This window comes from Mytilus edulis, chromosome 8 (genome assembly GCF_963676685.1).
Source record: "Mytilus edulis chromosome 8, xbMytEdul2.2, whole genome shotgun sequence".
Classification (NCBI taxonomy): Eukaryota; Metazoa; Mollusca; class Bivalvia; order Mytilida; family Mytilidae; genus Mytilus; species Mytilus edulis.
This window is the reverse complement of record NC_092351.1, coordinates 64,182,941-64,209,785: the sequence shown is the minus strand read 5'-3', so window position 1 is coordinate 64,209,785 and position 26,845 is coordinate 64,182,941. Positions and strand designations below refer to the sequence as shown.

The 26,845-nt window shown below is 31.1% G+C and overlaps 2 protein-coding genes across 3 annotated transcripts in view; one reads left to right on the top strand and one right to left on the bottom strand.

The window, feature by feature from the left end:
- LOC139486071 (coiled-coil domain-containing protein 138-like) overlaps positions 1-26,149 on the top strand; it is a 33,599-nt gene extending 7,450 nt beyond the window's left edge. For both annotated transcript variants that reach the window (XM_071270766.1, XM_071270767.1), the window contains exons 6-15: positions 15,627-15,746; positions 17,288-17,365; positions 18,382-18,501; positions 19,827-19,976; positions 20,577-20,699; positions 21,790-22,000; positions 23,290-23,414; positions 24,320-24,510; positions 25,180-25,602; positions 25,916-26,149. In XM_071270766.1, the coding sequence (XP_071126867.1) occupies positions 15,627-15,746; positions 17,288-17,365; positions 18,382-18,501; positions 19,827-19,976; positions 20,577-20,699; positions 21,790-22,000; positions 23,290-23,414; positions 24,320-24,510; positions 25,180-25,327 (1,266 nt within the window). In that variant the 3' untranslated portion in view covers positions 25,328-25,602; positions 25,916-26,149. The remainder of the gene's footprint in view (positions 1-15,626; positions 15,747-17,287; positions 17,366-18,381; positions 18,502-19,826; positions 19,977-20,576; positions 20,700-21,789; positions 22,001-23,289; positions 23,415-24,319; positions 24,511-25,179; positions 25,603-25,915) is intronic.
- Positions 13,087-14,909, bottom strand: LOC139487081 (E3 ubiquitin-protein ligase TRIM71-like). Its single transcript, XM_071272086.1, has one exon. The coding sequence runs from the start codon at positions 14,810-14,812 to the stop codon at positions 13,094-13,096; it is 1,719 nt and encodes a 572-aa protein (XP_071128187.1). The 5' UTR covers positions 14,813-14,909; the 3' UTR covers positions 13,087-13,093.
- Positions 26,150-26,845: the final 696 nt, after the last annotated feature.

Here is a 26,845-nt window from a genome sequence, read left to right as displayed (position 1 = left end):
TGATCAAATGTTGTTAAGTTTGATCTAAACTTATCAAGTCATCTTCTGGTTTTGTGGTGAAACAAAGAAAATCAAGTCATCTTCCAATTTGGTTGGGGAAACAAAGAAAAACACATGCAAAATTCACAAATACAATCCCACAAAAAGGTTATCAGATTTTATTCATATAAATTTATGTTGTAAAATACCAGCTGTTGAACACAATATAATGCATTTATTAACTCTTTCACTGAGCTTATTGGACAAAAAGTTTCATTTTTGTGACTCACAGCTGATATTTAACAATATCAATATGCAGACAACCTGATAGTTAGTTTCATGGATTTCCTTGATACTGTGGATTCATTAATATTCGTTGGATACCAATTTTCGTGGATTTCGTTGGTACAAGAGAACCACGAATTCAAATGTTCAATGAATGACAAATTTTCTAAAGGAATGAGTGTAGACTTTGCCAAAACCACGAAATTAAATATCCACGAATATGTAAATTTTCCTCAAACCACGAAAATTGGTACCCACGAAAATAAATGAATCCACAGTATTACATATGTAAATCAGACTAAAACCTGTATATTGATGAGTACACTAGTTGTTAAGGTTTTGTTTGCATTGTTGGATTAATGTCTCGATGATGTTTACCCCTTATCTCATTTTTTATGCCTAAGCTTCATAGTAGAGGGGCATTATGTTTTATGGTCTGTGCTTTTGTCTGTTCGTCTGTCAGTCCGTCTGTCCCACTTCAGGTTAAAGTTTTTGGTCAATGTAGTTTTTGATGAACTTGAAGTTTAATCAACTTGAAACCTAGTACACATATTCTCCATGATATGATCTTTCTAATTTAATGCAAAATTGGAAGTTTTAACCCAAATTTCACAGTCAACTGAACATAGAAAATGATAGTGCAAAGTTCAGGTTAAAGTTTTTGGTCAAGGTAGTTTTTGTTGATGTTTCCTATGATCTTTCTAATTTAATTGCTAAATTAAAGTTTTGATCCAAATTTCACAGTCCACTTAACATAGAAAATGATAGTGCGAGTGGGGCATCTGTGTACTTTGGACACATTCTTGTCTTATATGTACAAACATGACCTGATAACTCATAGCTTTTATTCTTGTTTTTTAACTATGTTGATTGAAAGGAAAGATAAACTGTTTTGGAATTCAAATGTTAGCAATTTTTAGAATAAAAGACTAAATCGGGTTAACATTTGAACTGATTTTTACTGTGCATATTACTGTCTGTTTGTTTATTCTACATCATCTACAGGTATAGGGGGAGAGTTGAACATGTTTAACCCCACTGCATTGTTGTGTCTGTCCAAAATCAGGAGCCTCTGGCTTTTGTTAGTCTTGTATGTTTTTTAATTTTAGTTCGTTTATATTTTTGAAGTTATGTGTGACGTCCATTTTCATTGAAGTAGTATACATTTCATTTAGGAGCCAGCTAAAGCCCGTCTCTCTTTAACACATTCTCATTTCTATTCTCAATTTAAACCAGAAATTTTTGAACTGCATCTTGCACTGAATATAATATTACAGCTCTGATTGTTCTTGTCAGTTCCACCTGCCTGCTATGTGACAATGTCTTGTCTTCTATGACCTGCCTAATGTGGTTGGCATACTCTAATCTGCCTTCTGTGACTTGTTCATTCAAATTTATCTCAAACTCTGTAAAAACACATCGAATACAAAAGCTTTTTTTTATTCAAGTTTTTTCTCATTGTAAAAGAGAGGGATGACATGCTGTGGGATGTAGGATTAAGGGGGTATGTTTGATAAAAGGAGGGGAAAAAAAGTAGGAATTGGATTTCTTTTTAATATTTTGTGATGAAGCCTGGCACTTGAGTATTACACTGCTATATAAACTCAAAAATGTGAATCTTTGCACTACGATATGTTTCATCACTCCCCACATATAACTTTTGGTCTTTGTCAATTGCTAGACTTCCTAAATCATCTACATTATGGCCCAGGTTAGTTAGACGCAAATCCGAGTATCCAATTGCACTACCATCTTGGGATATAATATGAAAAGTCTGAAAAAGTCCTATTGGAGCATCATAAATTAAGATGCATCCTGCTGAATTAATAACTGCAATATCCTTAGGACATAAAAAATAACTTGAAGAAGATTGTTGAAGACCTGTACCATGATATGTCCATTTTACCTTTCCCTCTTGATCTATTCCAACAATCCTTCCTTTATTATTTATTTTTTTGTCATAACCGTCTCCATAATATTCCTTCTTATAAATGTCTATAAAGCAGATTGTATTGTCTAGATTTGTCACTATTCTTGTAGGACATACACACAGTTGGTCACGATATTTACCCTGGTCAAATTCATGTTTTATTTTAATACTTCCTTTGGAATTCAGAACTACGATTTTTCCAGGTTTGGATACTTCGTCTTTTTCATTTGGAAATCCAGCACTTATCCCCACAATGATTTCATTTTCTCTGTTCACATGGACTCCAAATGTTTTTAGCGGAGAAAATGGATGAAAAGGTGCATGCTCTGCAATTTCATTCTCCTTAAACAGTTTTAACTCACATTCCTCAACTGAAAGCAGAATATCACCATTTTGCATGATATCCATATCGAAAATTTTTGTATTTGACATTTCTTGTTCAACTTTTAGTTCAGATTTTTCAAACTGTATTCTCTGCAGAATTTCATCTTTATAGCTTGCTATTACTGCCTTACTATTATCCATCAGTATAAGTTTTGATATGCTTTTACATTTTGTTTCAAAAGAAGCAGTTTGTTTAAAATTGGGACCTTTTAACAAATTCAGCTCAAATAGAAATCCAATTTCATTGGTCAGTGTCACCCTTCGAGTCTCTTCAATTATTGTATAAAAAGTTTGTTGAAGTTTCTTGTGAAAAATAGAGTCATTAACTTTATAAAATATATTTTTTTGATGTTTTCTAGTGAGCACCTCAAATGGGGTAATATCCTGAGATAAAATTTCATCTTCTTCATCAAGCTGGCCTTTTACTCGATCAACTTTTTTCATTTCTTTATTCACTGATTCTTCAATATTCTCCCATTCAGATTTTATTTCCTCAACTTGGGATTTAAAATATTCTTTAGTTTGAGAAAGTAACTGTCTTTCTGTACATAAAATATTTTTTCTTGTAGTGTTGTATTTCTCTGTCGCCTTTTCAAGCATATATTCCAGATCATTTGCAGTTTGTGTACAATGTTTGATAGATGATTCAATTCTGTTTTGAAAATCTTTCCTTTCAATGCTTTTCTCTTTAAATATGTCCTCTATTGATACAAGTTCATGGTTTTTATGAGACCCCATTGAAACACAGATTTTGCAGATTGGGTTATGACAGTCTTTGCAAAATAGATCACATTTTTGTTTGGAATGGGATTCACAAGTTACACCCTCAACTTCAGCTTTACGAATTATCTCAGTGATATTTTCAGTGTCACAATTTTCAATGTCAATTTTAGTATGTCCCGACAAAATTTTATTTTTTCTATGGAATTTGAGCTCACAGTTGGCACAAAAGTACAAATCACATTCTGAACACATCCATTTTAAGATAGAAGAATTGTCACAAATCTGACATTTTGAAGGAATTGTAAAACAACCTTCCTCAGGCTTAATAGAAGCCATTTTTAATTGAATGAACAAATGTTTACTGATAAACAGTTTTATCTTTCAATATAGAGAGACAAGCAAGGGACAATCTCAAAACTCATGAAAAAAAAAAGTAAAATTGCATACTCTTGGCCAAGGAAATTTCGTAAAAAAAACACCTGAAACCTAATAAAACACTGCAAAGATTATAAAACATAAGATTCAATTGATGTGTGACTACATTTATCATATCATAACCCTAAATAACCCCCTCTCACCAAGAGACATCTTGGCCTCAGGCTAGGTTTGATTATTTTATTTAGCTTCACACTTATAACAGGTATCAATTACTGTATAGCTGTCAAAAGATATTCAATTGTCAAATAACTTATTCACTTTGCATTATTCAAAATTATTTGGAAATTAATGTTTTGTTTGATTCTAATTGTATCTTGAAACAGTCCCTCTATAAGTTTGAATCATACAGGTTCTTTGTACAAAGGTTAAATATGTAATCACACTACTTTTATCATGTATAAATATTTGCTTAGTAAGTAATGTTGTTATCAGGATTTAGTTATGTGGTAATTGATACAGTTTGTCCTTAAATAATACCGCAGTCCCACAAGGCCACCATCTCACTACAATCTGTGAAAAAAATGAAAATTTTGACGATCTTAGTGCAATCATGCAAATCGCAGTAAGGTCGCAATACAGTTGTAGTGAGGTCTTCATGGTTGTGATGAGCTTTGCCAACTTTGTTCAAAACAATCGTCGTGCGATTGTGGCGAAATAAGGTTGTAGTAAAATTATAGTCTATGTTTTTTGTTTTAATTTAGTGTTGCATGGACTTTGTCATACATGTATCTACACACTACATATAGACATCCACTTTTCATCTTAAACCCCTATAAATCATAGTTTTGAGAAACTTACTGTTAAAAATTTCATTAGAAAATCATTGACTTTTCCATTGGTTTATTTGGGGAACTGATGCATTTGGCATATGCAACTCGCCCAATATTAAACGGATAGTAGCTACGATTTTCGTTAAAATTACTTTTTTAATCTATATGCCGGATTTTGTACAAAAAGCAAAATAATTATGATTAAAACAATTACTGGTTACGTTCCATTAAGCATTTAGAAGTTTTTTAACGTTTAACACCTACATTTATTTATTATCTATAGATAATAATTCGATGTTAAGCCCAACCCTTATTCATATGACCTTTACTCGTCAGTTCCCAATGCGCAATCGCACATTGTGCCTCGAAGGGAAAATGGTCGAACAGGGGAATGTTATCGCGGAAATGATACGCGAATTTACAGTTTCAGCGAGAAAAAAAAAGAAAAGAGGTGCAGACAAGTTATTGTAAATTAAAAATAAAAAAACGTCGATGAGATCGGTCATTAAAATCACTCGAAACACCTGCGACGCAGGCAAAGTCAAACAAAAGTAGCCGACGGTTTGCGTAATGTTTACATTTCTTAAATTTTCCAGATCACATGAAAAAAAATCTCAACGTGTTCATAATTGTCAAAAATATGTTTATAAATTTACGGGCAGTAATCTCCCACCTTAGAAGAAATTAGAAATCAACTTCCTAAACTTAAGTATTATTCTTCAAGTGAATCCTTCATGGAGGCCCCAATTTAACACACAAACACTTGTATACATTATCGGCATGGTCAAGTCATACAAATGTAATAACAAGTGTATAATATCGCCATTGTTGGAGAATCTTGGGTTGGAATAATATGCCGGTATTTGTTATATTTTTTATTTACATAATTTGATAAATGGCGTCAAATATGTACGTTTGATAAAGAGTAATTATCAAATATGTAAGAAAACAAAAAGCACGTGTTCGTATCTATATATATCTTGGTTAGCTCACTCGCTATGTCGGCAAAGTTCGGGAAGTAAACCCGATGCATAATTAATGAGATGAATAGGCACACAACACGATATGAATTATCAATTATTAACACTTCTGTAGTTTATGAAAACATTTTAGCGATCTTATTGCTTATATTTAGTACATATCTTTGATTTTAGCAGCTTTAAAACTTGTTCATAATTTTGTCAAAATCGTAGCTACTATCCCTTTAATATTGTAGCTAGGATTTATTGGAAAATAATAAGTATTTTAACAATGAAATGCCATTGTTGGCCACCTATAGTGTTTTGTTTTTGTTCCAATTTATTTTTAGTCGTTTCTTGGACTATTGATATTTATATATGGTTATCACAGGAGAAGCAGGTTTTCAGGAATGTTATCAAGGCCTTTATTTTTTATTTGAAAATCCAAAATCTTATACAAATGTTGAAGAGCTGAGAACAAACCAAACCTTGACATGGAATCAGAAGGGAGATACATTTTCATGAACACATTGTATTGTTCCAATAGCAGATACATGTACTGGCAACTGAGTTGGTGGTGATCCTAAGGAACTAACAGTTCACTATAGTAGACTCACAAGTATCTACTTTGGCCCCAGGGGTAGTTATAATATTAATAGTACAAGTTTCACTACACCAAATGCACATTTAGACAATCAATCAATGTGTGTGCAATGGCTACTAGGCTGGTAGATAGTAACCAGGATTATAATTTAGTTTGCGAGATGAGTGTTTCGTCTACATAAGACTCATCAGTGACGCTCATATCAACATATTTATAAAGCCAAACAAGTACAAAGTTGAATAGCATTGAGGATCCAATATTAAAAAAATTGTGCCAAATATAGCTAAGGTAATCTATGCCTGGGATAAGAAAATCCTATGTTTTTCTAAAAATTCAAAGTTTAGTAAACTGGAAATTTATAAATGACCACATTATTGATGTTCATGTCAACACCGAATTGTTGACTACTGGGCTGGTGATACCCTTGGGACGAAACGTCCTCCAGCAGTGGAATTGACCCAGTGGTGTAAATATTTGTCAAAAGTACCAGGATTATAATTTAGTACGCCAGACGCATGTTTCGTCTACATAAGACTCATCAGTGATGCTCATATCAAAATATTTATAAAGCCAAACAAGTACAATGTTGAAGAGCATTGAGGATCCAATATTCCAAAAAGTTGTGCCAAATACAGCTAAAGTAATCTATGCCTGGGATAAGAAAATCCTTAGTTTTTTCGAAAAATTCAAACTTACTATAATGTTTGTGTTTAGATTTGTTTTGAAAATGGAATGACTTCTAATTAGTCAATGGTATTTGGTATGCAGTTGCATTAACATTGGCACATCACATTTACATGGAGATTGTTAAACAATATTTGTATAACTTATGTTACATCACTTTAACATGTTAAAGTATTACTATTTTAATTTCAACTTTTGCATAATCAAATTGTCATATCTTTGAAACATAATTTTCCTTTTCACGTAAATATAAAAAAAAACTTGCATGAGAATAAAAATTAAAGAAGTCAGGAAAAAACTGAAACTGCCCTATTTTTTCTTTAATTTCAAAACATATGTGTTATGTAAACTCAAAGATGTGAAATTTAACATATGGCCAAAATGTTTTATGACGATTCTTTTCTCCTACATACAACTTCATTTCTTTGTCAACAGCTAAGCTTATTTCTGTTATGTCTTCAATGTTTAAATGATTTGACTTTGTAAGAACACTACCATTTTGGGATAGAGTACAGAAATCAAGTCCAGCTGTCACAACTAAAAGACAACTTGCAGTATTCATCGGTACTATTTCTGTAGGTCTTAAACCATATTTCTCTTCATATGTCCATTTCAGTTTCCCTTCTTGATCTATATTCACAATTCTACCATCATAGAATCCATTTTTACCTTTTTTAAGTATGTCAATAAAACTGATTGTATTGTCTTGATTTGTTACTATTCTTGTAGGACATGTGCATAAAAACTCTTTTGAATTTGTTTTCTTGTCATATCCATATGTTCTTTTAACACTTCCCTCAGAACTCAAAACCACAATTTTTCCTGGTTTTGAGATTTGCTCTTCTTTGTCTGGCAATCCGCTACTTATCCCAACCAGAATTTCGCTCTCTTCATTTACATGAATACCAAAAGTTTTCAGTGGGGAAAATGAATGAAATGGTTTTAAAGTTTCCTTTTCGCTAAACAATTTTAATTGGCTTTCTTGGACAGAGATGATAATATCACCATTTTGAAACTTGGCCATGTCGTAGGCTCTTGTTTCAGGTAATGTTTTTAAAATTTTTATATCTTTATTGTCAAACTGAATTTTCAGAACAATTGCATCCTTTTCACTTGCAATTAAAGCCTGATTGTTGTCTAATAATACAACTTTTGATATACCTTTTAGTTTTGTTGGATAAGATTTTTTCATTTGAAATATTAGACCTTTTTTTTCCCAAAGGAAACGTTCAAATAACCTCTTAATGTCAAATTGTTTTATTTCATACTTTTGATTATATGAAATTTGTTTGAGAACCATTTGGTAAACTGATTTCTTTGGTGAATGCTTATTCTCAGAGAGAGGATAAAGTCTGGTTAACATTTCAGTAGGAGATGCAATATTGCTGAAAGCTTCTCTTTCTTTTTCCATCTGATTCTTTATGGTTTTCATTACATTTATCTCTTGTTTTAATGTTCCCTCTAAGGTCTTCCATTCAGAATCAAGTTTATCTAAAATTGTTTTTGTGTTCTTTTTAGATTCTGTAAGAAAATCGGCTTCTTTTGTTAACAATTTTTCTTTTTGTTCAGTGTATCGTTTCATTCCACTGTCAAGAATCTGTTTTAGATCAATTTGGACATTTGAGCAAAATAGTATATTCTTTCGGACTTTTTTATGAAAATCATCCATTTCACAGAATTTTTCATCATAAACATCACTAATTGAAAAAAGCTTATGTTCTTCATGTGAATTTGCTAATACACAGTTTGTGCATACTGGTTGCTGACAATCTTGACAAAACAGAACACAAATTAGATCGGAATGTACTTCACAGTTCATATTCTGAAGTCCTGCTTTATGGATTGCTTTAGCAATGTTCTCGGTCCCACATTGTTCAATATCAATTTTATTATGTCCTGCTAAGGTCTTACTCTTTTTATGAAATTTTGATTCACATTCTGCACAAAAAAATAAATTGCATTCAATACACATCCATTTTATGTTTGAAGATTCATCACACATTTGACACAAGGTAGGGATTTTTACCTCCTTATTCAATGGAGTTTGTTTCTGTGCCATGATGAAGATGGTGTTAATGACAGCATTAAAAGTCTGTGATTGATTGATTGATGGATGACTGCTTTATGTCCAGTAGCAAATATTACATGCACCCAATCTGAAATTGATTGAAAATCATGTTTACAATAATACAAATCATAACATTGTTAGATATAAACATTTTTAAATATTTGAAAGAAGATTTGTTTATAAAAAGTGTGCTTTACCCTTTTCAGATTTATATTGGTTACAATTTGAAGATAAAACATTGCATGTCACTTTTAAAAAAGAATAAAGTCAATCATTTTCTCTATTCAGTTATTTAATTGTTAAGCAGTAAACTAACAATATGAAAACATGCAAATACTATACTATGTCATAAAAGATGTTACCTGTATGAAAATGGATTGCAGAAATGAATTAAAAATTTTGATCAGATTTTTCTGAAAAACATTTCACAACATCCATTAGAAAAATATGTATATTATTTACTTATGAAATCACTTTTGAGATTTACCTTTGATATCATATGAAATAGGTCCTTGGTCCTTAACTGGGCGCAAACACAAGAATAAGTATATATGACACTGCATGAGGTTCAATTTTGTCCCATGATCATATGATAAAGTATATTTGTACAAAATGTAAGAGATAGTTTTATCATTTATTGATTAAAACTAATGTGTCAAATTATTGCCAGTCCAAAGGACAAATTAGAAATAGGTTGAATTTGAAAGATTGAATTAAGGTATGAGGTAGATAAATATTTTATTTTTAGTTTGAATTCACCTTTACATGCTCCTTGACCTTGCACAATCACATGAATAAGTATATAGGACACTTCATAAGGTCCAATTTAGTCAAATGATATCACACAATAAAGTACAAAGTGTAAGATATTGTTTTTATAATCATCTATTGATTACATCGAATGTGTCAAATTGAGGCCAACCCATAGAGCAAATTAAAATTGGTTGTATTTGGAAAATTAAATTAAGGTACCAGGTAGATAGGGCTATATATAATCTATTTGAATATTATGTTTATTTTGCTTTAATGTTGAGGCCATCTTGACCTGCAGCTGAACATTGCTAAAATTTTACATGTAACAAATTTAGTTTCATTACAATACAGTTTTTGTAGGAATATCTAAATTTTCTTACTTTTGGCTATTATATAAAAATGTGGTGATTAATTCATGTACACTATCGAAGCGGACCCCTCCCCCTTATTTTCATATATACCTTTAGCCTTATATAAGTGTAGTGTGTATGCGTTAGAACCAGGGTTGGCAAAGTATTACCCGCCCGGGAATTCCCGTGTGGGAAAACCCGGGTTTTCCCGGGCTGGGCAATACTCTAAGAAATGGGAATCCTGGGTAATACTGGGCAATATGATTTTTTAAGCTTATTTTAACACAAAATAGTTAAGTCTTGGTGTAGTTTCATAGTATTACAGCTAAATATATACTTTTTATACATAAAAGAATGAAAAATTTAATTTCATTCCCTTCTATATATAGACAAAATACAAGATTTGCACATTTAAGGAAACCTTGTTAATTACCAAGCATTGTTTCAATATTTATCCATACTTTGAAAGAAAAAAAAATATTGCAATGTTTTAGTTAATTGTTCATTTCAAATGTTATACATTCATATTGCTAAATAAACACCCTAAGGGTTCATGCCATTAACAAATATAAAATTGAAAGGGCTGATTATTGTTACATAAACAAATCTGCATTTTAATCTGAATAGTTATTTACTAATTAGTGACAGTACATAGACATTATGTAAATATAATTTTTCTTACATGTAATTGTTAATCCTTAATAGGAGTTATTGTTATTTAATAAACAATTTTTGCTTTATATTTACAGTTTTACCAATCCAAACAAACAAAAAAGGTTATATATATCTTGAATGTATAACATTTGTGTTTTATCACTGAATACTCTACAAAATTCAGACCAGTATTTTATATTACCCAGTATTGCCCAGTATTACCCACTAAAACCCGAGTTTTCCCAGTATTTCCCACTGGGCTGGGCAATACTCATAAAACCCAGGTTTTTGCCAACCCTGGTTAGAACTAATGTGAACTCATAAATAGTTGGGTGCTTTCACATGGTTGGAAGCAAGATCATATCCTATACAGCCACTGTAAGGAGGAAGCTGAATAGAGTATCATACTCCTACCGCCATGTATAACCACATAGACATAGGTTGAGGAAAACATAATACATGTTTAGGCGAATAACCACAGTTTTATTAATCTTTGCATCATATATAAAGACATTACATTGAAACAATAATATTTTCATTTTGCACAAACAGTCTTTAAAAAATCTGTGGTACACCAAATGAAACTCCAACAGACTCTTAATTCTCAAGTGACAATGTTTGCATGAAAATTGTATCAATCAGTAGGATTATTGGAGGTATACTGTTTTACCTCTGTCTGTCCATCCATTAATCCATCAATCCATCTGACACTTAACTCATATGTTCACTTGTTTTTTGTTACAACATCTGCAACTGGAATGATGATTTAGATATGATAACAGGGGGTAATTCTATATGTTACCTTATTTGATATACTAATGACTATTCTTACATTATTTTTTGTTGGAAATAATAATATTAATTCCCTACAAATATGGTGATGTCACCATGATATATCTAGATTTTGTTGTATTCTGAATTTGTGGGACATTGTATCTGAATTTATAACAGTATTTGTTAAATTCACATTCCTGTTTGCCATGTATCATCTGACCATGTCAACTCTGTATTTATTGCTGTATTTCTATCTTCATCCAAATAACAATTTATAAAAGTAAACCATCATAAGTCAATGTACGGCCTTCAACTGATTGTTATAGTTAGATCTTATGTTGTACTGTTACACCACTGTCCAAGGTAAGGAGGAGGATTGGGATCCTGCTAACATATTTTACCCCGCAACATTCTGTATGTATGTGCCTTCCCAAGTCAGGAGCCTGTTATTCAGTGGTTGTCCTTTGTTGCTGTGTAACAATGTTTGTTTTTGTTTTAATTTTTCATACATTAATTAATCACTAGTTTTCTTGTTTTACATTTGTCATTTTGGGGCCTTTTATAGCTGACTATGCAGTATGGGCTTTGCTAATCGTTTAAGGCTATTTAGTGACCTATAGTTGTTAATTTCTGCGTCATTTGGTCTCTTGTAAAGAGTTGTCTCTTTTGCAATCATATCACATCTTCTTTTTATATTGGTTCATAAGACAATGATTAGTTTTACTGGCTAAGGCTTTGTCTTCAATACTATTTGAAATAGGTCAACTATATTATATGTACATGATGTAAGGTGTACATGTCTGTTTGGCATGCATCCTGTTCTTTATCATGGTTCATTGGTGACTTATTCATTTTTTCTGATTTGGTCTATTTTGTTTTTATACATGTATTAATTATTAGCAGAAAATTCACCTCAAATTTTAATATTAGAGAAATAACAGCTTCCTGTTGTGATAGACAAGCTATTCACCTTGAAAGTTTTTATCAATTAAGCTAGATGAAAGAATATCAGCTGATAATAGGCACCTGAGATCACCCCTAGTTTTTGGTGGGGTTCATGTTGTTTATTCCTTAGTTTTCTATGTTGTGTCGTGTGTACTATTGTTATTCTGTTTGTCTTTTTCATTTTTAGCCATGGCGTTGTCAGTTTGTTTTAGATTTATGAGTTTGACTGTCCCTTTGGTATCTTTCGTCCCTCTTTTAAAAAAGGTGGTAAGATAAATTCGTTACATAGTGTGCTAGTGACGTAATACAGTATATATGGGGTCAGTAAATTCCATATAGCGATTCGAGCTTTGCTCTCACCCCATATGGAATTTACTGACCCCATATATACCGTATTAGGTCACTAGCACACTATGTAACTGATAATATCATTTAATAAGAGATGTTGATAAGATTAAACTAAGTATGCCTTAGTCCTGCATAATTGTATGCCAAAGCTTAAAATCTTGTTTTAGAAATTTTTTTGATTATTTTGTTTTTGTATTACATGTGTTTGTCTCTGATGACTATATCAACAAACATGTCTAACCTCAAAGAAAAAATAGGTCCTGTCATACAATGTAAACTCTTGTTTATTGTTGAAGGTTGCTTTGTGGTGTTTAGGTGTCTATTTTGGTTTTCTCAACTTTTAATTTGATTTGAAAATGTAAAAACATATCACAAACAATAATAAGATAATAAGTCTGAGTCAAGTTTTATTATTATTATTAAAAAGCAAATAGTATCCAACAAACTATGAAAATTTGAATGAGTAGATTTTATGAGTCTTCACTTCTTCATTGGATCCTCTTATTCCACACCCAACCCATAATATCCCTTGATCATCAACATCCAGAGATGCAGGAAACATTGGAAAACCAATATCTTGTACGTCAATCCACCCAGTAACATCCCCATCTTTATTTATTGCATGTATTGAATTGTCCAAATAATCACATGCAAGAATAAGACCTGCTGAGGTAAATGTTATATCTTGTGGATAAAACCGTCCCGTTACAGCTCCTGATTTATCAGAATATGACCACTTTTCCTCCCCCTTATGATTTAATCCAACTATCCTACCACCCTGAAGCATATGATTGTCTTTATTTCTCTTTAAGGTATTAATTACACATATAATTTCAGAATTAGCTGCTATTCTTGTTGGACAGATAAAGAGTGGTTCTCCAGATTTATGTTCTTTACCAAATGTGCATTTAACTTGTCCCTTCATATCCAATAGAACTATTCTACCATCCTGATACACTGATTTCTGTAAAGATTTTGCAACTCCAACAAATAAATCCTCTTTATGAACGCACACACCAAATGTCAAGAAAGGAGAAAAAGAGTGAAACAATTCTTTACCCCCATCTATATTTATGAGTTCTAAATCTGAGGTTTCTTTAGAAAGAAGAAGTCTGCCATCAGGTATCATGGCTAGATCAAACACTTTTGTCTTTATCTCATTTTCAACCTTGATTTCATTACTGTCAAATTTAACTTTTTGTAATAATTCCTCATTATAATTTGCAATGATGCAAGAACTATTTTGTAAGTGAATTATTTTAGAAAGATTTCTCATTTTTGTTGAATAAGATCCAATCATTTTGTAATGAGGACCTTTGTAGAGGCGTCCATTCAAGTAATAACACCTATCACAGCTGTCTTTTGATAGAAAACCATGTATAAACTTGGCCTGTTGCAATGACATTTGGTAAACACTTTTTGATGGTAAAATTTGAGAGATATTTGAATGATTTGATGTGAGAATTTCTGAGATTTTTTGGGGGTTAAAAATCTGGTCTATTTTTTTCTTTTGCGCTTCCATTTGTTGAATATTTCTTTGGATAAGTTCTAGTTCTCTATTGATAGTCTCTCTTGTTAAATTCCATTGATTTTCCGCATCTTTTAAAAGATTGTCAAAATGTTTTTGTATAAGATCCGTATATATTTTTTGATTGTGCAAAATTTCTGTCTTTGTGTCATCAAATTGTTTACTTCCTTTGGAAAGCATAACTTGCAGTTCCTGCTCTTCATGCTCACCTACAGAAATATTCTGCTCACTTTTTACTCTCAAGTCTTTTAGCTTGGTCATTTTTTGCTCGAAAATTTCACTTAGCTTGTGTAGGTCATGGTATTTGTGACATATTACACAACTGAAGCAGATTGGTTTATCGCAATCTGAGCAAAATATACTGCATTTCTGGTCACAGTGTTCGGATCCATCACAATTAATTTCCTTAAGTTTTACTTTGAGAATTTTGTCCAGCGTTTGTTCAGTCCCATATTCTTTTATGTCCATTACAAGATGGTGTACCAGTGTTTTGCTTTTTGAATGAAACTTTACATAACAGTCCTGGCATAAATATAAATCACATTCAATACATATCCATTTCAGTATTGAAGATTCTTCACAAATTCCACACACAGTACTCTCTTGTGCCATGCAAATAGCTCCTGATATAGACATATTCAAAAATGTTTAAAGACTCTTTTAGTAAATAATACAGTTAATGACAGTCCTGGCTTGTTGAAGTATATTTTCAGTAGAATGTTAATTTCTACAACACCACTTCTATTGTAATCAATTGATCATTTATGTTTTAGACCAATTATTTTAGCCCCTGTATTGAATACTTATAATACTGGAAAGGTTAAATCCTATTAATATTTAGTTAGATCAGATTATTTATGTCTCTAAATATATGATATGTATAAACAAATTACATGTATTTGAAAAAATCAAAGTTCTTCTTTTATCTAGAACAGGATGTTTACCTTTTATCTGCAAATTATCTCAACTTCTAATATTGAAGTCCAATTGATGATCAGTATGAAAAACGATAGGTCTGGGTTTTTATGCCCCAGACGTAGCATAGCCAGCAATAAATGTTACTCTTGTCCATCTTTAATACCCTGAATGCTGAATTTTTCATTTCTGTTACCAAGCTATGAAATGAATAAACAATGCTTATTACTACAAAACTCTGATCAAGTACAAATTTGGGAAGTGTTACTTCAACAGTTCTTCAGTTATATTCATTTATAACGTTGTAGGCAAGTAGGAGCATCATCTGTGTCCCATGGGCAGATTCCGTGTTTATGAGTTTGAATATCCCTTTGGTATAATTTGCCTCTCTCCAAACCCTGTTTCCTGAAAAATAAAATTAGGGTACCATAAGTGAGCAGTAGCTTATTGTTCTACCTGTGGATGATATTATCAGATGATACAAATGTTTTGTTCTTGTTTTTTATCTGTTAACTTTTATATTATTCTATTACAGAAATACAAAGAAGAGATAGTGAAGATAGAAATACAATTAAAGGAGAAAATTAAAGAAAACAGAAGATTGAAAGACAACTTTGAAACACTAGTAAAAGCAAATGATGCCATGAAAAAAGATGCAAGTTTTTTTAGTCAATTTAGAGCTTCTTTTCCAAAAGCTTGTCGAGTAAATGTTTAGTTGGCTTGTATGCTATGTTTGAATAAATAATTGCTCGAGCATTGTATTTCAGATTGAAAATTGCAATCAATTCATAGGCAGGGCTTCAGATGTATACATTATACTCTGCATTATACTTAACATCCAATGTCATTTAGGTATATTGCATTCAAGCTGAGGCCTGGCCTACCTATTGATTGTAGATGCCAATGTTAATTACAATGCTTGACCCAACATTAATACAATTAAGCAAGCAAGCCACAACGTCATAACTGTTCCTATGAAACTGAAAAATTGAAATCCATGCTTCAGTTTTTCACCTTCTTTATTCACAGGTATAACATTAACAACAATATGCTTTATTTAAATTCACATGTGAATCAAACAAGTGGTGAATACATACAAAATACATAGGTGAATGATGTTGTTTAATTATGCTTTGCTCAAGTGTCCATAGCCAAAAACTTTTGTATAAAGACTGTAAACCCTTTTATTTTTGGGACTTTTGTAAGTTGAAAACTAAAGGGAGTATGATAAACTTAATGGAACTTCCATACATAAATATGCTAACAGAAAAATAAATCTCTGCAAGTCACCTTAAAAAGGCTAAACATGAAATAAAATATTTTGAAAAAAAATGGTTGACAATATAATTCTGTATATCAGTATAAAATTCACTATAAATGTATTTACTAAAAGCAGATAAACTATTTATTTTACTATCACTATGTTCACAAATCAGGTTATATTTACATGATGAGTTTATTTACACCTACTGGGTTGATAAACTATCATAATATTCACATGATGGGTCTGATATATTCATATTGACACAAGGTTCTCTGATGTAACTGATATGAGTATACAATATTTACACTTTAAGTGCAATATGATTGAAAAAAGATTTTCTGACAATTTCACCCAGAATGTGCGTGAAATAGTTTCCACTGAAGATTATGCAAGCAACAATCCATTAACCATAAGGAGAAAATTATGAGTATTTCTGAGGAAGCCTTAATCAGGCCATTACATTTCTTTTTTTATTAGTTTCACTTTTTTTTTATCCCAGGACTTTATGACAGTATGGGGTTACCTCATCGTTGAATGCTACATTGTGACTTCTTATATTTCCTATCATGGTCCTTTGTTCTCTGTTGGTTAACTTTCTTATTAGGTATCAAACTACATCTCCTTATATTTTCATCAAGGGAAAAATATCATAATTAAACTTTATGAAAAACATTTCAAAGATGTCTTATGACCTGATTAATTTCAAAAAGATAGATAATATAAATAAACAATTTAAACAGGAAGACAAAAAGGACTACTATGCATAGCACACATACATTATTTTGTGTCAAGAACACCAGAAACCAACAATTAGATACAAGAACTGTATGACATCATATTTAAAAAAAAAGAAAAGAAACTTGAAACTAAAAAAATACATTTGAATATTTATTTACTATTTTTGATATATTGGTACATGTATCTCTTTTCAGTTTGAAACATTACAAAGTCAGCATGACAAGTTAGAGAAACAAGCTGTCAGTGTTCAAGCCAGACTTACAAACTTACAAGTAAGAACTCAAATCAATTTAGGTTTAAGGAATTGCTGATGGTGATAGATTTATTTAGATACATTGCATATTGAAATCTTACTTCTTGTCATTTTTAAGGGTAATTTGTAACCTTTTTCTATTATCTTAAAATAGAGAAAGGAAGTGGAAAATGTGTCAAAGAGACAACAACCTGACGAAGAGCAGATAACTGCCGAAGGCCACCAATGGGTCTTCAATGCAGCAAGAAAATCCCACACACAGAGGCGTGCTTCAGCTGGCCCCCCCTTTTTTTTTTGTCTTAATTGAAATTTAATACATTGTACACCATTTCATTAAGAATGAATATTATATAGATTTGGACAGCATGCTAAGTATACTTTGAAACCCCTTTAAATCACAACAAAAAACAATATGCCACTCTCTAAAAATACATACACAAACATAAAGACAAAAGTAGATTTGTTTGTGTGTTTCAAGGAAATAGGCAGAACATGATTTGAAATCATTCATGGATGTTTAATGGATCATAGTACTATTAATTTAGATATATAATATTAAAACTACATAAAGCTTCATATTTATAGAAAAAATACCATGTACAAACAACACAATGTTTTGTATTTCATATTTTTGTTGTTGTTATACGATGATGACTGATGTACCCATATTTTGACTATTTTGTTTATTGTGTCTGTTTAGTTAACGCATCAATGTAAATATAACGAAATTTGATGAGACTGTCATCAAAGTGAGAGGGTTAGCGCTATAACCACCATTTTCTACATTTGAAAATGCCTGTACCAAGTCAGGAATATGACAGTTCTTGTCCATTCGTTTTTTATGCGTTTTGTGATTTGATTTTGCCATGTGATTATGGACTTTCCGAATTGATTTTCCTCTAAGTTCAGTATTTTAGTGATTTTACTTTTTACACCAAAGTTAACATTTGCTATCTTTCACATTTTGTTTCTCAATATAATTTTAAAAGTAAATGATATGAAAAACAAGTTACAACAATTATATAATTTTTTAAGAGAAAGCAAGACTTTACAGAAAGACAGAAGGAAGTAGAACTGGGTAATATAGCCTTATCTACTTCTGTACCTAAACAGAAAGGACAACAACGAGAAAACAAAGTACAGAAGGAGAAAAAGGTAACTTTGACAGGTTCAATTTAATTTAAACATATTTAGTTATAGTGGATTGGGAAATAAGTTATTGCAACTTATATTGATCCCTTTCCATTTTGTGGGTGCGAGTGCTGCTCTTTTTCAAAATCTATAAGGGTGTCTTTTGCAAGCAAGAGATATGGCTATCTCTTAACATGGGTTGGCCATTTATTGTCCCTTTCCAATGGCCTATCATTGCTTCTTAATAGTTTCCTCAAATAGTGTCAAGGGAGAGCCAAAAATTCCTTTCCTGAAATTTCTCCCAGGAGCGTTGATCAAACCAGAAACCTTTGTGTAAGTAGTCCAAAGGGCTAAACACTATAAACCACGGCTCTCTTGACATGTTTAAAGTGGAGAAAGTGAAAAGTTATCAAATGAAAGTTACCGGGGATACTTTATAAATCGTAGGCTCTTATTTTCGTTGATTTCGTTGATAAAGGTTTATCCACTAATATACATTTAAATTATCAACACACTTCAAATTTCATAAAGCTTATTTGTTCAAACTTTGGCAAAAACTGTGAAGTAAAAAAAAATTGGTTGTATCAATGAGACAGCAAGCCATCATACAAGCATAATTAAGGGACATCTACAGAGCATCATTCAATCTTGAGCAAAATCAATTTTCTAAATCACTCTGAGTAAAGTTTAATCCAGGGGAAATAACTCAAAAAATATATTTGAACTTGTTGAAATAGTACAGAATATTTTGCTGATTTAACTCATTTGATGATAAGAACTCAATTGATTGATGTTTTACATCAACTATATATATTAATAAGAATTTGGAAAGCATTTGGTTCCCATTAGATCAGAAATACACATATATTAACAAATATAAACAATAAATTTCTTATCCAATATCATAATAATTCAACCAAAAAGATAAATAAACCTAAACAAATTATTCAAAAAGTACACATCTAAAAAATCCATGAATTTGGACAGCACAACAATTTAAGGCTTTGATTTGGTAAGGTTTTTCTATATATTAACATTGTTTCAAATTGAAATTGAAATACAAAGCAAAAGTTGGTACAAAAGAAATACATGTAATGTTTTTAATCAATGGGAGATAACTCAGAAATAATTTGAAACTTTTTGAAGATAGTAGAACATCTAAAGTTTAAAGTCATTGTTTCTATGAACTGATCGGGAGAAAATACTTTTAAGGATGATTGTTTCTTTTGTTTAAAGATAATTGAAAAGTGTTTAAATTTTGTATTCTCTCTGGGTTTTTTTCTCTGGATAGGAGCAATGATAGAAAGCTGGTTTAGACTTATGTTGATTCTTTATACCTTTTTTCCAAGTTTTCCACCAGTTCTTGTAGTTATGACATCATGGGTATATTGCTTGATTGGATCTGTGATGCACATCTACGATACGCTGTGACAGACCAACCAACCAGAGCTATAGAAAGGTTCTCCTCAACAGAGTACATACTGGAGAGAGTTTTAAAGGTATCATTACATTTGTTTTTTAAAAAGTCCTATGAATAAAAATTAATTGAAGTTGAGGGTTAATATCAGTGAAAAAGCAACCCAACACCAATTACCAAAAGACATATAGATTTTTTTGTAAGACCTTAATTGAAAATATCACAAGTGGTTCATTGAATTATAGATACTGACGATTCATTATTATTCATTCAATACCAATTTTCGTGAATTTCATGGTTACAGGGAAACCTTGAATGTAAATGGTCAAAGAACTGCAAAACTGCAAATTTTCTGTAAGATAAAATGCAGAATTATGGAAAACCACAAAATAAAATATCAAAAGTATTCTATGTACGAAAATTGGTTACAATGAAAATAAATGAATCCACAGTATGTATTTTAATATCAGTACAAAAAAAACCTACAAAACACATTTAGTGAATTTTAAAACTTTTGAAAGCCTCATTGATTTATTCTCAATTTTGATGTATTGTTTAATCATTAAAATTATATATTCACGTAGCACTTTTTAATTTTCAATTAAATAGTATAAATAAGAAAACAATTGAAATTGAAATACTTCAATAGTTTTACAATAAATCGTTTGTTTATATTTTGTAGATCTTACCTACCTCTGTTGATATGCTGAGAGAGTTCCCTCCAAATAACTTCAGGATTAGTCTCCCTTGTTTACAATTTATATACTGGTCCCTTATCAATGTAGAGCAAGCCTCAGGCCAACAGGTAAGTAGTTAATATACAATCCATATGGTATTTTAATCTTTCTGGCAAGACATTTCTGCACAAATTATGTAAATAACAACAATTCTAGTAATGGAGCATAGGCAGATTTATTTCCTTTTTTTTTTTTGGGGGGGGGGGAGGTCAGGGTGCAAAGGCCTCCCACTTTTGTGGTTTAAATTTGGTTGAATATTTTTAGTAATCACTGAAGAATGACTGGAGCGTTTCCCATCTTTTGCAGTCAGTGCCCCTGCTCCTCTTACACAAATTATTGGATGAAGATAACTCAAAATTGAAATGAAGGAAAAATTATACCTTTCCAAAAATGATTGTTTTCAAAAGGATTCTCATTACTTATGTTGTGGTTGATAAAAGATGTGAATACAAATTGTAGGATCTTTAATATTAGGATTAATGTTTTGTACTGCATATGCCTCTTTAAATTTTTGGAGACTCACTGTTTTGTTGAAATCATGAATACATATTTCTGCTCTATGGTCGGGTTGTTGTCGCTTTGACACATTCCCTATTTCCTTTCTCAATTTTATTAAGTATTTTTATAATGTCTCTTTTATGGCTCAACGTTATAACCCTAAATCTAAACAAATTCTATCATAATTTTTTGCCCATTTTTCATAAGCTTCCTGAGTCAGAATCATATGTAAAAAGTAAAATATCAAAAATTCCCAACTCCTAGGGAAATTCTATACCAAAAGTCTGAAATCAAATGACAAAATCAAAAGCTCAAACACATCCAATGAATGGATAACAACTGACTTGGTAAAGGCATTTACTTGTGTAGAAAATGGTGTATTTAACCTGGTTCTATAGCTAGCTAAACCTCTCACTTGTATGACAGTTGAATAGAATTCCATTATATGGAAAACGATGTGTTGACCAAACAAATAGACAATAGTTTAAAATGTCAATAATAGGGGTACAGCAGTCAAAATTGTGTTATAATCTTGATCACTAAAAAAACAAATGCCCCCTAGATTGGAGCAAAGTTTGTTCAATATTTACAATTATTTTTTTTAAAGGATAAAGCAATAATTCACAATTTTATGAATTAAATGATCTTTTAACTTTTCAGAAATCTAACCTATCATCCACACTAAGACGACTGGGAGAAGAATTATACAGATCTAAAACAGTCAAGTTTATGGATGTTAGTAGTGACAAGAGTGATTTCCCTTTATCACCAACAAAGCTAGACAAATCAAAAGATGGCATCTACTTTAGAAGTTCTAACCAACATGTCAGGCTCTTGTCCTCTCTTATTATACTTAAAACTTTATCACAAGGTAAGTTGAGGGTAAATTTGGAAATGTTGATGCTTTATAATTGGTTAAAGATGAAATAGCTTAGTAAATTTGAATATCACCATTTTGTCTTTTTTTTTTAAATTATTTACCTATACAAGTAGGAAATACATAGAATCAAGAATGTGTCCCTAGTTCGAGGATGCCCCATTTGCACTATCATTTTCTATGTTCAGTGGACCGTGGAGATGGGGTAAAAACTCTTATTTGGCAATAAAATTAGAAAGATCATATCACAGGGAACATGTGTGCTAAGTTTCCAGTAGATTGGACTTAAACTTCATCAAAAACTACCTTGATCAAAAACTTTAACCTGAAACGGGGCAGAAGAATGGAGGGATGAACGAATGAATGGACGCACAAACCAGAAAACATAATGCCCATAAATGGGGCATAAAAGTAAACCTATTTGCTGTCTGCTGTGATTAAATAAACGTTTTTAATGAATTTTCCAACAGATATCTATCTTTTAACATTACAAATAACAAATATTCTGTAAACATAACAAAGAAGAAGTGGTATGATTGCCAATGAGACAACTCTCCACAAGAGACCAAAAAACACAGAAATAAACAACTATAGATCATTGTGTGGCTTTCAACAATATGCAAAGCCAATACCGCAAAGTCAGCTATAAAAGACCCTGAAATGACATGTTAAACTATTCAAACGAGAAAACTAAGTCTGATTTATGAAAAAAAATAATGACCGAAAAAAAATGTATAACAATTAACAAATTACAACCACTGAATAACATGCTCCTGACTTAGGACAGACATATTCAGACTGCAAGCTTACATTGTATTTGTACACATACCATTAATAGACGAAAGACCAATAAAAGGGATGAAATAATTTTTCTGAAACCCTTTGTCTTATATTAATCAAGATCTAATTGTAAAGTTCGACTTATCTCCCACATTCTTCCATATCTATGCGCTAAAAGTATAAAAAAAATCATCATTGATACGAGAATTCAAACTTTGTATGTCATTTACATGTTTGGTCAAAAGACAAAAGACTCATCAGTGACACTTGAATTAAAAAAAGTTAAAAAGGCCAAAACAAAACATGTAAAAAGGCCAAATAAAGAACAATGTTGAAAAGCATTAATTACACAAGATTCTGAATGGGTTTGTCAAATACTTAATGGTATGATATTGGGCTCCTGCTTTTTAGTCTTTAGTAAAATAAGAAGATGTGGTATAGGGGACTGTATGTAGTTTGCTTTTCTTATGTTTTAATGTTTAACTTGTATATTTATCCAACAGTTGATCTGGTAGCCCATGTATTTGATGTGTTGAAGAATGATCTGAAGTCAGACGTGTGTAAAGAATTGTTCCTGTATTATCAAGCTACGCCAGTTGTATTACAGTATCTAAAACCTATTAATAAGGTATGACAGGAGATAATTAAAAGTTATTTAAAGTTCAGGAGATACCATCAAAATAAAAAGCTTAAGAAAAAAACAATAATGGTCAAATGTTAAAAGACACACAGATCTCAAAACTCTATATTAAAAAAATATTGAGCAAAAAGTTGAGTTTGATGTGAAGACCATTTTCATTGAAGTAGTACTCATTTTATTTTGGGGCCATCTGAAGCTGTACTCTGGTTGCGAGATTTTTTTTCTGTGTTGAAGACCCATTGGTGGACTTGGCCTGTTTTCTGTCTTTTTAATTTGGTTGAGTTTTCTGGATTAAACTTGGGTGCTCTGGAAAAAAAATCATTAGTTAAAAAAAAATGTGACAATACATTGCAAGTAATGAAAAACAATGAAAATACAAATAGACATTTAGATGTGATTCAGTTTCTTAATTAAATACTAACTACTCTATGCTATCTTTCATAGATTGATAAATTTTAAGCTTTGAAATTTATGCATTTTGAAGATTTTAAATATATGGAAGCATGCTTTAAGAGTTGCAATAATAGTGAAACTATTATGTTTTTACAGATAGCAATAACATTTTCATTATCTTTAAAGACTAATGGTAGACTGGTAGAGAAATGAAAATAAAAGATTTTATTGAAGAAAATAATTAATAGGTATTTGAGGAAAGCATATAATATTTTTTTCTGTCAACTAAGAAAAGACATAAAGAATGTGGTGCAAACTTTATTTATGAACATATTACAATGTTGTTGTTGTCACAGTCAATGACAAAATTATGTCTATGACCTGATAACCAAAAAGCATTCAGCCAATTAGAGACATCAGAAGATGTGTTACATCCAAAGTTAAACTATTAAACAATGGCCTGCTAGAGGATATTAAATGACTCTAATTTGAACTTTCAGGCATTTATGGGCGCTGCTATGGATATCTTCCTGCAGTTGTCAGCTGACACACCTTTCCAGACTCCATTCCTAGAGAGCTGTGGTAATGAGCAGTGGTTTAGAACTGTCGCTATGGTACTGAGAGCTCCTACTCAAGACAATAAATTATTGGAAAAACTCAGTATAATTCTACAAAAATTATCCAAATTCAAGTAAGTTCATTTTAAATTGTTTAGGGAGAGAGGAAAGGTTAGAATTATAATTTATACAACTACAGTTGCAGTTGGATGCACTCTTGTTTGAGTATGTCCAAGGAAAAGTTCACTAGAAATTTCATACTTAGTTTATATTACAAATTTTCTTTTGATTTTTGTCAGGTGTATTTTTTGTTTGCAAAACTGTGTGTAATGTTCAATTATTTTACCGTTGCCTTTTTAGAAATACTTCATCATTTCTGTGCTATAGGCCAATATGTTAATTTTATAAGGAGTTATTTAGATATTATTGTATAAAGCCTTTAGAAAATGTTTTGATATTGAACTATAACCCTGTAACCAATAATACAGCTAACCAGGTAATCAGGTTTGTGCTAACATGAGCAACCCCACGGATGCCACATGTAGAGCAGGATGGGGAGCTGACATTACCCCAGTTTTAGGTTTTAGGTGGAGCTATTGTTGCTCAGTCTTTAGTTTTGCAATTCATGTTTTATTTTCTGTAGTGTTCTGTTATTTGTCTCCTTCTTTTTTTCATCAATGGCCTTGTCAGTTTATTTTTAACTTGTGAGTTGAATGTTCTTTTGGTATCTTTGTATTTTTTTAACAGTCTTTTGGTGCCAATAAACTGTGTCATGCTCTCATAAACTGTTTTTCTATTTTCAGAACCAACAAAAGATTTTTTGATGTGTACACCATAGTTGGTATTATCCAGGAGATATTACGTGGATGTTCCACTGACCAAGCATTCCTAGCATTGAATCTCAAGTCTATACTGTTTAATCTAACTTCTACTGGAGGAGTACAATCATAGCATTAGTTCTAATTATTGAAATACTAAAAATAGTCATACTTTTACATTTTGTGTACTGAATGGTTATCACATTTTATTTTTTTGAGAGCAAGGCTTGCATTTTACAATTCATTACAATATGTATACCTTAACAAAAATACAAATTATAAGAGATCGTTCTCAAATAAAATTTGTCAAACATAGTCCTTTTCAATTTGGTAATTATTTCACATAAAAAATTTTCAAATGTATCTTAATTTAGGTTTTATAGTTTATTGAGAAATGTTAATATATTAGTCTAATCTAACTTCTACTGGAGGAGTACAATCATAGCATTAGTTCTAATTATTGAAATACTAAAAATAGTCATACTTTTACATTTTGTGTACTGAATGGTTATCACATTTTATTTTTTTGAGAGCAAGGCTTGCATTTTACAATTCATTACAATATGTATACCTTAACAAAAATACAAATTATAAGAGATCGTTCTCAAATAAAATTTGTCAAACATAGTCCTTTTCAATTTGGTAATTATTTCACATAAAAAATTTTCAAATGTATCTTAATTTAGGTTTTATAGTTTATTGAGAAATGTTAATATATTAGTTCCTATGCTGAATGCTCTAAGTTTAATTTATCAACCAGCAGTTATAGTAACTAAGTATTGGAGGCATTTTAGTTTTAGATCTTAGCGTAAATGTGATTTAAAATATTATGAATATGAATTTAATAGGTTCATTGCAATTACAATTGCTTGAAAACTTGTGTTAATATTCGTCAAAGTGATATAGATAGATTTTATATTTTATTTATTTGAATAAATTAATCAGTTACTGATAATAGTTATGTTGATCTGAACCTTCATAAGTTGAATTTTACAGATTATTGATTGAGAAATAAATGTTTATTTTCCACCTACTAATGGACCTATAATGTTCTACTTTTATAAATTAGATGGAGAGTTGTCTCATTGGCAGGCATACCACATCTTATTATATTTATATAAAGTATATATATGGGACTGGGAGGTACATTGGGGACGCTGAATGGTGTTTTATTTGCAGCAGTGGTATGGAAATTTTAATTATTTCATTTTGTTCTAACTCACCAAGTAGTATTTGCATATCAAACATCTTCTATGTTTTTGCTTTTAAGGTTAAATAACCTTTGTATGAGGTTTCAATTGTGGTCAATTTTCTGAACAATTGTAAGAAGAACTGCTTTATGTTTTACTTTAAACAACTGAAAAGCTATATCCTACAAATAAATTTACTTCTATAAGACTTGTGAAACTGAATATAAAAAAAATATAGATAATGTAGTCATTCACACTCCAGCATAGCCAACAACAATATAACATCACAATGCCAACATCACACTTCAGCATGACAATCATAGTTTAGATCCTACATATATACATATTAATATTTATAAGATATAAAACTCTTGACAGTTCTCACAATGCATGTTTCAAGCATCTTTTCTTTTTGTACTTTGCTGACAAGAAAATTGTGGAGGCCAAATTCATTAAAACAG

Coding starts and splice junctions, on each gene's coding strand:
- LOC139487081 (XM_071272086.1), bottom strand. CDS start 14,812: ATGTCTATATCAGGAGCTATTTGCATGGCACAAGAGAGTACTGTGTGT.